Source organism: Solenopsis invicta, chromosome 4 (genome assembly GCF_016802725.1).
Source record: "Solenopsis invicta isolate M01_SB chromosome 4, UNIL_Sinv_3.0, whole genome shotgun sequence".
Lineage (NCBI taxonomy): Eukaryota > Metazoa > Arthropoda > Insecta > Hymenoptera > Formicidae > Solenopsis > Solenopsis invicta.
The window spans coordinates 5,998,954-6,009,817 of NC_052667.1; the positions used below are offsets into that span (position 1 = coordinate 5,998,954).

General features: G+C 36.3%; 2 protein-coding genes across 2 annotated transcripts; both read right to left on the reverse strand.

The window, feature by feature from the left end:
• Nucleotides 1-225: 225 nt before the first annotated feature.
• Nucleotides 226-3,762, reverse strand: LOC105195539 (ras-related protein Rab-38). The gene is made up of 6 exons (XM_011160983.3): nt 3,509-3,762; nt 2,648-2,680; nt 2,256-2,352; nt 2,039-2,095; nt 930-1,171; nt 226-641 (listed from the first exon to the last, which is right to left on the reverse strand). Exons 1-6 carry the CDS (start codon nt 3,636-3,638, stop codon nt 517-519), a joined length of 684 nt encoding a protein of 227 aa, XP_011159285.1. The 5' UTR covers nt 3,639-3,762; the 3' UTR covers nt 226-516.
• Nucleotides 3,763-3,936: 174 nt separating this feature from the next.
• LOC105195540 (cell division cycle protein 27 homolog) lies at nt 3,937-10,635 on the reverse strand. Its single transcript, XM_011160984.3, has 13 exons — nt 10,409-10,635; nt 9,369-9,444; nt 9,068-9,215; nt 8,599-8,982; nt 8,204-8,525; nt 7,951-8,139; nt 7,624-7,870; nt 7,363-7,543; nt 6,915-7,140; nt 6,678-6,805; nt 6,274-6,595; nt 6,039-6,186; nt 3,937-5,863 (listed from the first exon to the last, which is right to left on the reverse strand). The coding sequence occupies exons 1-13, from the start codon at nt 10,430-10,432 to the stop codon at nt 5,736-5,738; spliced, it is 2,523 nt and encodes an 840-aa protein (XP_011159286.1). The 5' UTR covers nt 10,433-10,635; the 3' UTR covers nt 3,937-5,735.
• Nucleotides 10,636-10,864: the final 229 nt, after the last annotated feature.

Genomic DNA, 10,864 nt, shown 5'->3' on the forward strand with positions numbered 1-10,864 from the left:
TATCTTGCCAAAGAGTCTGAGAACAGTTTCAATAAAAGCCAATTTAAATATCATAAGTCAATGCAGTTTAAAAAAAATATTTTTACACATTAATAAAATTTTACATATAAATAAAACATGTCCCTTTCGTAAATAACAAATTTATTTATTAACTTTTCCAAAAAAAAAAGAAATTTCCAAAAATCAGTAATAGTATTTCAGCATTGAGAAGGTAACTCCTCGACATTTCATTTATACTTACATTATTTGTATTCTAATTTACTTTAGAACATGTAATACATTTTACGTAGCAAAAGGAACATTGAAACCGATCAACTTTTACTAATCTATTATTTATTTTTCTATGATATTCGATGACAACGTGTAAATCTTTCAACGATATATTTTCGTAACTTCGTTTCGTCATCACACGACCATCATCATGTTCGACGATCTCTCGATTAATTGTCCGAGGCGCATCCCAGTAATTGACGTGCATCTTCGATTAATTAAGGTCGCTCGTGCATGCACATCGCTCTATTTGCAGCACGCAGATTTTTCGCGATTTAACGAGCTCTCACGTCGTAATCGTATCGAGTCCCGTATACCGTTGTCTATCCTCGCACTCAGCACCTTATCCACCAAGTAGCGCATCGCTGTATCTGTAAATTTAGTGATAATCTGCAATCAGTTGTCGGTTCATTGTTATCACGTCCTGAGAGATAATAATGAATTAAATTTCGCCTTCATTCATGCAACTTCCAAGGAAGCGGCATAGAAATCCAATATAAAAGCTTTACCCTCCGAGATTAAATATATCAAAATATTAATAATACTGATAAAATAATTTTCTAAATAATAACAAATATATAAGCTTCCTCGAAAAGAACTTTCCAAGGATATCAATTTACAAGAGAGATGATACAGAAGTAAGTTGATCGTCCACCCACCGACATTGGTGTTGTTCTTCGCGGAAGTCGCGTACCAGGCATATATCTTGTTCTCCTTGCAGAATTTCGAGATCTGCTCGTCGGTCACGGCAACCGATATGTCGCACTTGTTCGCCAGGAGCACGACCGGTATACTTGAGCCGTCCGGTAGCGAGACCTTTTCTCTGAGATCGTTCAACCACTTCTTCATCGATTGAAAGGTCGCCGCACGTGAGATGTCAAATACGAGAGCCGCGGCCACCCTACGCCCAAATTAAATCAATAAATAAATAGTCAAGTTACAAAAATTAAGTATTAAAACTTTTCGAACGATCAGTCAAGTGATACAATTTTGTATCTAGCTTTGTTTCAAGACGTGAATTTGTTCATGTGTTTATCTACAATACAATAATAAACATATTTAATACAAAGGAAACGAACTAAGAAAAGTGCTGGGGAAAATTGAGAAATAAATTCAATAAAAATATTTATTTAAAAGATGTACATAAATCTATAGAATTTAGACCCTGTAAAAAATTTTTCATATATAATATATAATTATATATTTTAATATATGTAAGTGGACATATTTGATACATAATTATGTATAACTATATGTAATTATATATAAAAAATTTTTTACTGGGTATAAAAATATTATTTAAAGTATTACAAATATTTTGTCTAATAAAAAATCAGATTTGACATTTATATTATATGTACATTTATTCGAAATAAGAAATTTATTTTACACTTCAATGTGTCGTGGATAAATAAGTTTCCTCTACTTTCTATTGTTTATTTACTACCCTCTGTTTCTTAAGAGGACAAAATAGAAAATAGTAAATATAATACAGAAAACTTATTTATCTATAACATATTAAAATGTAAAATATAGATGTGTATAATATATAAAATAATGTAAATAAAAATAATATAATATGAAAAAGCAAATATTAAGTACTATTTGCTTTTCTTTATATTTACTACACAAAATGCACATTTCAAATATTTTTTACAAATACATCCTTTGAATAAATATCTCCATTACTATTTTTCATTTCGACTATTTTCTCCAGCACTGATAAAGGTTGATCGGATAAGAAGAGGTAAATTGATGTCATATTTACGCGTATTTGTAATAGACCCTCGTCATGTATCCAAATCTCTCGTGTCCGGCGATGTCCCTGAAATATTCAGAATCAAATTATCATCCTCGTGATTACATTTCGCGAGACTAAAAATAATTCGATATCCGAGGGATACCGCAAAATATATAATATATGCGGAAGCCTCGAGGATTATGAAATAGTAAGCAAGGCATAAATTATGCATCTATACAAGTACCATAGTTGTAAGTTTATTTTAGTTTGCGGATCCCAATCGAGCGTTTTTATCGCAAAATCGGCGCCTATGGTAATCTTGTAATTCGAGGAGAACTTCCCTGGAAAAGACAGTTTCGAGAGTGTGCGCCGGTGAGACGATCCGGATTAACGGTGTCGCAGCTGCGCTGTTTGACGCATGTATGTCATTAAAACGAATAAGCCGGCTTGCACGTATTTCTTTTCCTTTTTCTTACTACGAATGTATGCTTCCGCAATAGTGTCTCGCAATATGTACAATCCGCTTACCTGTTCGTAATACGCACGTAATGTTTAAGGAATTTCTTGCGGATTGTAATAAACTAAGAATCGTTAATTAACTTGGGCAAGAGCGAGAGACACATTGCAATAAATTACCTTCCGTGTATCTTCTGACCAGCGCAGTTTTGCCTAAAATAAATAATTTCTATGAAAATCTAACATTAAGCGAAATGCTGTGCATGGTAAGAACAGTTTTGTTGAAGTATCTAAAAATTTATTATAGCTATACCGAGAAAAAGTTATTTGACTAATTTTTCCAACTCGATTGAATTTCTCCAGTTCAAGTATAAAATATATATGTAGTTAAGTTAAATATATAAATGTCTAAACTGAAATTCAAGTATTTTAAGTCAAATACATAAATACTTGAACTGAAGAAATGTAATCGAGTTGGAATATATAAGTAGTCAATTTTTTTTCTCAGTGTAGATACTGAAAATAATTTTATTGGATTAAAATAATTATGAATTCAGTAGTAATGTTGAGAAGTTTTAGCTTTCTAACAACCAGTTTGAGCATTCTATATAATTATTTTGATGATTTAACAAATTTATTTTCAGCTCTGCGTCCAATTCAGACACTTTGACAAAACCATTCTTTCCGTGTTTATTTTGAGATTATAAAAAAAATTGTATTAATAAATGCTAAAAAATACAAGGACCAAAAGTTACAAAAGTATCACACAAAATGCTTGTTTACAATTTTTTCGGATCGCTATCCAATCAGCAAAATTTTTTTAGCAAAACATTTAGCAAAACATTAAAAAAATATTGTTTGTTGATTGAGTAACCGTTGTTTATTACAAAATTAGATGTTCGATAAAAAACCCAAGAAGAAGATAAAGATTATATTAAATATTTATTTATCTTATCGTAAGAAAAATTAATATTTTTATGAGATTTGAATAATATACACATATGTAGAGGTTTATCAATCAAGACTCTTGGCCTGACTCACCGACACCGTAATCGCCGATAACGAGGAACTTGAAGAGGTGTTCCTTATGACCGAAATTGGATAGGACGACGTCCGAGTCCCTCCTGGACCCTCGCAGGGTCATGCTCGCCGCTCGGTCCACCCGCCTCATCGATTCGATCGCTTCACAATACACTTTGCGAACACTCGTAGTTTCTTGCAGACAGCACAAGATTGATAAACAGAAGAAGACGAAGGAGTCGGGCGACCCCGCAGGTCCACCTCCCCCCTTGGTCAGCGCGTTCGTATCGTTCTCTCGTTATCTCACGTCGCCGCAAACATCTACTGGTTTTCTTACGATTTTTAATACGCTTGTACATCTTTGCGCTGCTAAATCATTATTTCTTAATCCTTCCGTATGAAAAAGTCGGACGTCGAAGGGGGTGGGAGTGAGGTCGTCAAAACAGCGGTTTTTCGTAAAAAGTGCAGGCCTTTATTTTGCGCATACACCTCTTTGTAACGAGTAACACGGCAGCGATTGTTGACTTCGATCGAACCTTCTCGGTTTCTGTATCGCGGAGGCTGGGTAAAGGCGAGCCAGACATCACATACATACGCGTTTCCTAAATTCTTTGGGAGATAGTTGCGACTCCATTTCCGCTCGATTTATCACTGATAAGCGTACGAGGCTCAAACAATAAATAATGATTAGACGCCATTCAATAAATAACGAGACAAGACGCTATAATATGCCGAATATGCAAAAGGAACTCTGTCCTATTCGTTCTCGTCCTATTCTTCCCCAAAAGCATGGGGGATGAACGCAGAACGCGCGAGAGAAGAGAGATACAAAAAGAGATAAATAAATAAATAAATTGTAAAGGACAGAGATATAAAGGAGCGGAAAAAACATGAGGGATATCTGCGTGCACCATACAGACGCACTTCTCAGTCGGCGATTTGTCTATAAATTTCTTTTTTTTCCGTGACGTGTCTTTCGTTTAATTACGTGTACAATATAAAATGGTACAGTCACGCGCGCGCGACGGCGCTAGGATCACAACTCAATTCATTCAAAATTATAGAGATAAACGTATATATTTATATACGCCGTTCCTTCGGGTGCAACGATGTTGCATATTCTCTGTTCCGGGAAATCCGATGAAATTCCAGGAGCAACGACACAATTTGCATTGTACACTTAATATCGATACGAAGACCGACGCCGTAAACGTCATAAATTCTGTCCAGCACTATTAAGAATATAATCCGACGAATATTTCTATATATATATAGACATTTGCGAGGCGAGTTATGCTAAATTCCAGATTATCGAGTCGAGATCGAAAACCGAATATGTAATCGCGCGATTACTGAACCACCGAAATCGCAGTCGCGGTGTTTCGGACTCGTATGTTCGATCGATCAAGGGATTTTCATGACGAGAATTGCACGATCGTCCGAGCGGCCGCTTCGACGCAAAGCGGCCAACGATATCTTCACAATCACTAAATCAACAATGATAACCATACGAATAATAATGGTAATGATAGCGCTAATAGTAATAGTAATAATAGCGGTAAATACACAGTAATAATAATTTACATTTACACAAGACTCTTCCTCCTTATTCGCGAACAATTAATTATATTACCTAACTATATATGACATGCTTACGGTTATATTCGTTCATCTTTTCGCAACATGATACAGTCTCTACTTAACCGTAATAAATCTCTAATACCTCGTCCGCGAGCGAGAATTAAATCATCCCTTCTTCTCCCTCCCTCATTATAATTTGATTAAAACCAAACTTGATCAGCTTCACACAAGTTTCCGTCTTTAAATCACGTTTAACTTGAAGCGATTTTTAATCTGCAAGACGAGACGAGGTATAAAAGAGAGATGAATAAAGAAATACAAAAGATAATCGTAAAAAATATACAGATGCAAACGCGTATTGTACAAATCGATAGAGAATATCACACGTGAGTTTCCTATTATCATAAGAACTCCGCATCTTTGTACATAAGAACCTCAAATTCGTTCAAGACAAAAAAAATTTGAAAAAAATTACTTTTTAACTAAATCATGTATCGTACGAAATAGTTCGCAAAGATGTTGACAACCGTTCAATTTAAATCAATGATCGCACATCATTCTGTAAGCGAAGCCAAATCAGCGAATAAGAAACGATTCGAATGACTGACAACGAGGATAATAACGCCCCATATTTCTTTTTTCACGGAAGTTTTCTCACGTATTGTTTTCATAAACTATCATCGCTGTCGTCGGCATGAGGCTCGACCGAAACGTTTCCGGCAAGTGGCGCGGCACTTCCTTCTCTATTGGTTTCAATGTCCTGTTCCATTGAATTATTTTGTGCTTGCTGTTCATCTACAAGAAAATATTAACTGCCGGTGAGATTCAAAATTGTATAAATCACTACATTATCAATATTATCAATAATTCATATTTGTGATAAAGATTACAATTTTCATAAATATGAAATATAACAAAATATTTTTAATGTAAATAATCTCTCAAACTTTAAAGCCAATTCTCACTATACCTGATTGCGTCGGAGGGGAGTCATCATCTCCCTGACCTGGACTCAATATAGCCTCCTTAATTTGACTATTAACACCCTTTGGATCTAAATCCGTAGCCCAACTAAAGTACATTAACGCAAGATGGGTATTGCCTAATTTTTTATGCACCTGTTTAAAAAATATATATATTTATGCAAGAGAAACTAAGATAAAAAATTCTATTCAATTATAACTTTTTTTATTCTAATTTCTTACCTTTCCTATTGAATAATAGACTAGAGATTCTTTGGGTATAATATTTTTTAGCTCTTCAAATTCTCTTAAAGCTTCCATATGTCGACCAATAGAGAAGTTGATGCTGGCGCGATGAAATTTGCACAAAGTATTATCCGGGTCATTAATTAGTGCTGTGTTCAGAGTCTTTAATGCTTGGTCGGTCTTTTTCAGGGCGTGTTGCACGACACCTATGTGGCACATCAACGCAGAATTCTGCGGGTTTATTTGTAAGGCCCGTTTAAAGTGTAATTCCGCTAAACTATATTGCTCCTGTTTTGAAAATATCGTTCCCAGACCAAACCTTCAACACAATACGTAAGTTTTAAATATAACTCACAGACTAATCAAAAAGTATAAAACAATAAAACTATATAAGAATTTACCATGCATTATAATGCCTCGGATCGAGTCTGATGGCGTTACGGAAAGCAGTAATTGCTTTATCTAATTCCTCAGTCAACACGTATTCATGTCCTAGTAATGTATAGGCGTATGGAAAATTAGGATCCACCTAATAAATAATCAGGAAATCGTATATTACTTTCAATTAAACAAAATAACATTTAAATATGTACTATCAATACTTGTTTATGATGATAAACAAGATAAACGCACAGTACCTGAATGGCTCTTTGGAAAAATTTAATCGCAGTTTCATGCTCCGTCTGCGCCGAGAAGAGATTTCCCGTGGCACACCATGCCGCCGCCGAATTACGGTCTTGGGAAACCAGATCTTGAGCAAGCGTAGACAACTGTACTTCCGCATGCAGGTGCCATAGAACAGTGCTATAAATCTCCATCAATTCTGTCCTCTGAGGCTCTAACTGTCGCACTTCAGCAAAATAACTTTGCACGGAAAAATGAAACAAACAGAATTAACAAAAAAGGAATTAAAGAGAAATACAAATGTATCAGAAATAAAAAATGTTTTAGTTGCTTTTTTCGCTTTGTTTCTTTTCATTTCTTTGCTTCAAAGTTTAAACGTACGTCAATTTGATTATATATAAAAGAAAATGTCAAAATAAATATATAATTTTTTTAATAGTGACGATTATATAAATTTATTACCTAGCAGCCTTTTTATAATCCATCATCTCGAAATGCGCACGAGCTAACATAGAAAGTACCCAGCCCGTATTATAGTGCTGTGTCGGCAGTATACTTAATATTTCAATCGCTTGCGCACATTTGAACTGACTCAAGTTTTGGTATGCCGTCCCTAAGTCTCGTAGCAAAGACATTAATCCCTCTGAAACATTGCAAGTAAAAACAATTTAAATTATCTTAATGAAAAAAATATATTAAATTAATTAAGTATAAGTAACATACCTGCCGACTGTTTTTGTAAAGTTATCCCACAATGAATGTTATTATTTTGGGCATTAAGTGCATTTGCATTAGCTACAGCTTTTTCAGATGTAATCGTTTCACTCTTCTCTTTTTCATTTCTATTCCTCTCGTTTAATTCGTTGAAATTGGTTTTATTCAAATTTGCCTTTGCTAGTCTTGCTTTTGTCTTCCGAGACGGAGATTTTGGAGTTGCAAATTTATTCCTATTAGGTGATTTATTGTTTTCCTGAAATATACACGTCATATTAAATTACCAGTGAATGATAAAACGTATGTAACTAGAAAAATTGAAGGAAAAATTAGTACTTTTACGGAATTATGGCTGAAAAGTCGCGAGGACCGTCTAACATTGGTGCCTTGAAATGTCGGTGACGGAGGTGAAGTAGGATTAGCTGCTGTCACCGTCACAATGTTGGCAGTATTGCTCGTATTACCCGACTGGGAAAATACTGATTTGCCTTGTTGCAATGGTGTCTCTTTTCTCGACATTAATTGCTGAAAAACGAGCGCGAAACGTCAAGTTGCTGTTCACATTACAGTGCCGAGATATTATACTCACCCCAACATGAGCTCTTAGACTACTGACGCGTTTCGCCAAACTCTTTTGATCATTGGCTTCCGTAAGAGTCGTGTGCGAAGGTGGAACTGTCGGCTCGGGTGTATTGTTGTCGAGCGGTAAAATACCGAAACTAGGCGTGAGCGGACTCATGGAATTGCTGAACATGCTACGATAACGCGACAACTTGGTCCTTGGCGATATCGAGGAACAATTGCTGTAGTGAATCGGCACATTTTGCGGGGTCTCCTCTATAGTGGAACACAATCGTACCTGAGGTACCTGACCGCCATTTATCAGCGTCGGCGCTATCGTCACGGGTGTACTGCAATGCGTAAAATAAAATGTTAGTAAAAAAAGGACTATTATTATAGTATACTGTATAAATCTGTACATACAGGTTAGTGCCATTTGACATAGGTGTACTATTGGCGTTACTTCCAGGTACGATGAGATCCGGTTCGGTGACGTAGTTGAGCGTAGAAACGGTACCATGGCACATGGCAAAAGAATCTAGTTTGTCTAACTGAAAAACCTTGGTGGGATCCACCTTCTCGCCGACGTTGCACAGCTCTTCAAACGAGTTCCAGAGGAAGGGATTCAATTTCAAAGCCAGCTTGTGTGCTTCATTACCTCTCGTGGTACGCATCATTTTGTAATAAATCTTTGCTATTATCTGCAGGGAAAAGCATGCCTGTTCTCCAAACTGGGTTGTTATCTCTTCCAAATTTTTCAACTGTTTGTAATATCCGCCGATTATTGCAGCCTCTGCTTCTGCATATCTAGGAAGAAGGTTTGGTCAATATACACATGCATGCATTATATTCAGTAGTGCAAAACAAGTAACAAAACAAGACAATTACTTACTTTTCCAAGTCGTAACAACATTTTGCTAGCAAAAACCTACACTGTGCCGAACTAGGCGCCTTCTGGGATAATAAGGCATAAGCTTGCCTAATCCGGCCAGACCGATAGTAACATGTTGCTAAAAGAAACAAACTTTCCTCTGTGTCCACTGTAATAATAATAATGTTATTATTGTAACAATATATCAGTATGTGCATATTTTTTTATTAAATCGTTTATTAATTTTAAAATTATTATTTGTTGAATTTGTTTTTATAAGAATGTGTTATGAGAATAAATTGATAAATGAGATGGATCCTACCTTCTGCACACAATCGTTCTGCCAGGAATATAGCATCTGGATAAGCATAGTGATTTAAACAATGCCATATGGCCGCCTAAAATTAGAAAATTCTTAGTAACTTATCTTGGTAACTGATTATATAACAGCAATAGGAATTATCAAGTGAACAATAGAACAAGGTATAAAAAATTATTCAAGAAAAAATACTGTTATAATGCAATATGTATCATCTATGAGCTCATATTTCAATATAATATTAGAGAGAAGCATAAACAGCCTTTTTTACTACATATTGCTATGCAAATGATACAATACATCAATGTTACTTATTATTCTCTAAAATATATCTTTAGAAGCATTATTTTAATTAACTATAATACAAGCTATGAGCAAACGTTATAAGATTTGGATATAATTTAATAATTAATCTTAATCTCTAATTCGATAAGCTAGCATATGAACAATATATACTTCATTCGTGTATGGACGAGCATCTTATTGTTGAGCCGACACATGTACAATATTTATATTTACTAACACAATTTACTAACACAAGGTGACAAGTTTATTTTTTAACAACATATGTGGCAAACAGCAATGTGTGCAAACTCCAGAAGCAGTTTCTTTTCCATATTTGGCTCTTGGGCAACCATCTATCAAAAAGTCCATAAAGTACAGCCAAGCTACATGCTTATTTATAGCCAGAATTCTTCGTTCCGCTCGTGGCAGAGCAGACCCGACGATGCACGTCCAGAACACGAGAATAATAAAAGATACGCGAGGGTAAGGAGTGTGTCGTTTCTGGACGAATCCTGCCTTCGAACAGGCGACCGTCGTGGAGGTCGTTTGACGCGATCGACGCCGTCGAAACGCGCACGGACGCGCCCGTTCGGCGAGACGTCGGCGCGTGGATGCGGCTCGATATACAAAATCTCGCATGACACAGCGGCAACGAGGTCCAACGAAAATCCAACACTCATTACCCTCTCTCTTTTTCTTTCTTTTTTCTCTCTCTCTCTCTCTCTCGCCCATTTCATTCCTCGCTCGCCTTTTATTACCTGCACTGGCTCCTGCACGATCATCGTTCACACCTCGCGAGCGTGATCATAAAAAGAACGTTCCGGCCCTCCGGGCGCGCCTCGGTGAGAGAATTTAACGGTGGAATATTCCGAAGTCTCGGGGTCGACTCTGCTGTGTATATAAAAATCTCTCAGGAGTCCATCTTTGCTTCGATTCTTTTGAAGCGAGCAACCGGAGCGACTGCTCTCTCGGGTCGAAGGGCCGCCAACTTCCGCGGCCACGCCGTTCCGTGGTGGCAATCGGGGCTTTTATCTTCGAGTTTCGCGAGATTGGCGAATCTGGCGAACGTCACGGGAGCCAATCACCTGTCATTAACGTCGTCCCTAGCCAGTTAAAAGAAGGAAAGCCGATGAAATTGAGCGCAAACTTCGATCAAATTCTAATTAATTTAATTGCCGATTAAAATTATTTATTAATAAATTAATCGGAGTTTG

Bases quoted from the DNA above. Each gene is read 5' to 3' on its own strand.
- LOC105195539 (XM_011160983.3), bottom strand. From the start codon at position 3,638: ATGAGGCGGGTGGACCGAGCGGCGAGCATGACCCTGCGAGGGTCCAGG. The intron at 2,681-3,508 runs GTGAGTCAGGCC...TATTTATTTTAG, and splicing joins TATCGGCGATTACGGTGTCG to GCAAAACTGCGCTGGTCAGA. The intron at 2,353-2,647 runs GTAATTTATTGC...TGTCTTTTCCAG, and splicing joins GGTCAGAAGATACACGGAAG to GGAAGTTCTCCTCGAATTAC.
- LOC105195540 (XM_011160984.3), bottom strand. From the start codon at position 10,432: ATGATCGTGCAGGAGCCAGTGCAG. The intron at 6,806-6,914 runs GTACTGTGCGTT...ATTATTTATTAG, and splicing joins TTTTCCAAAGAGCCATTCAG to GTGGATCCTAATTTTCCATA. The intron at 5,864-6,038 runs GTATAGTGAGAA...ATTTTCTTGTAG, and splicing joins CTCCCCTCCGACGCAATCAG to ATGAACAGCAAGCACAAAAT.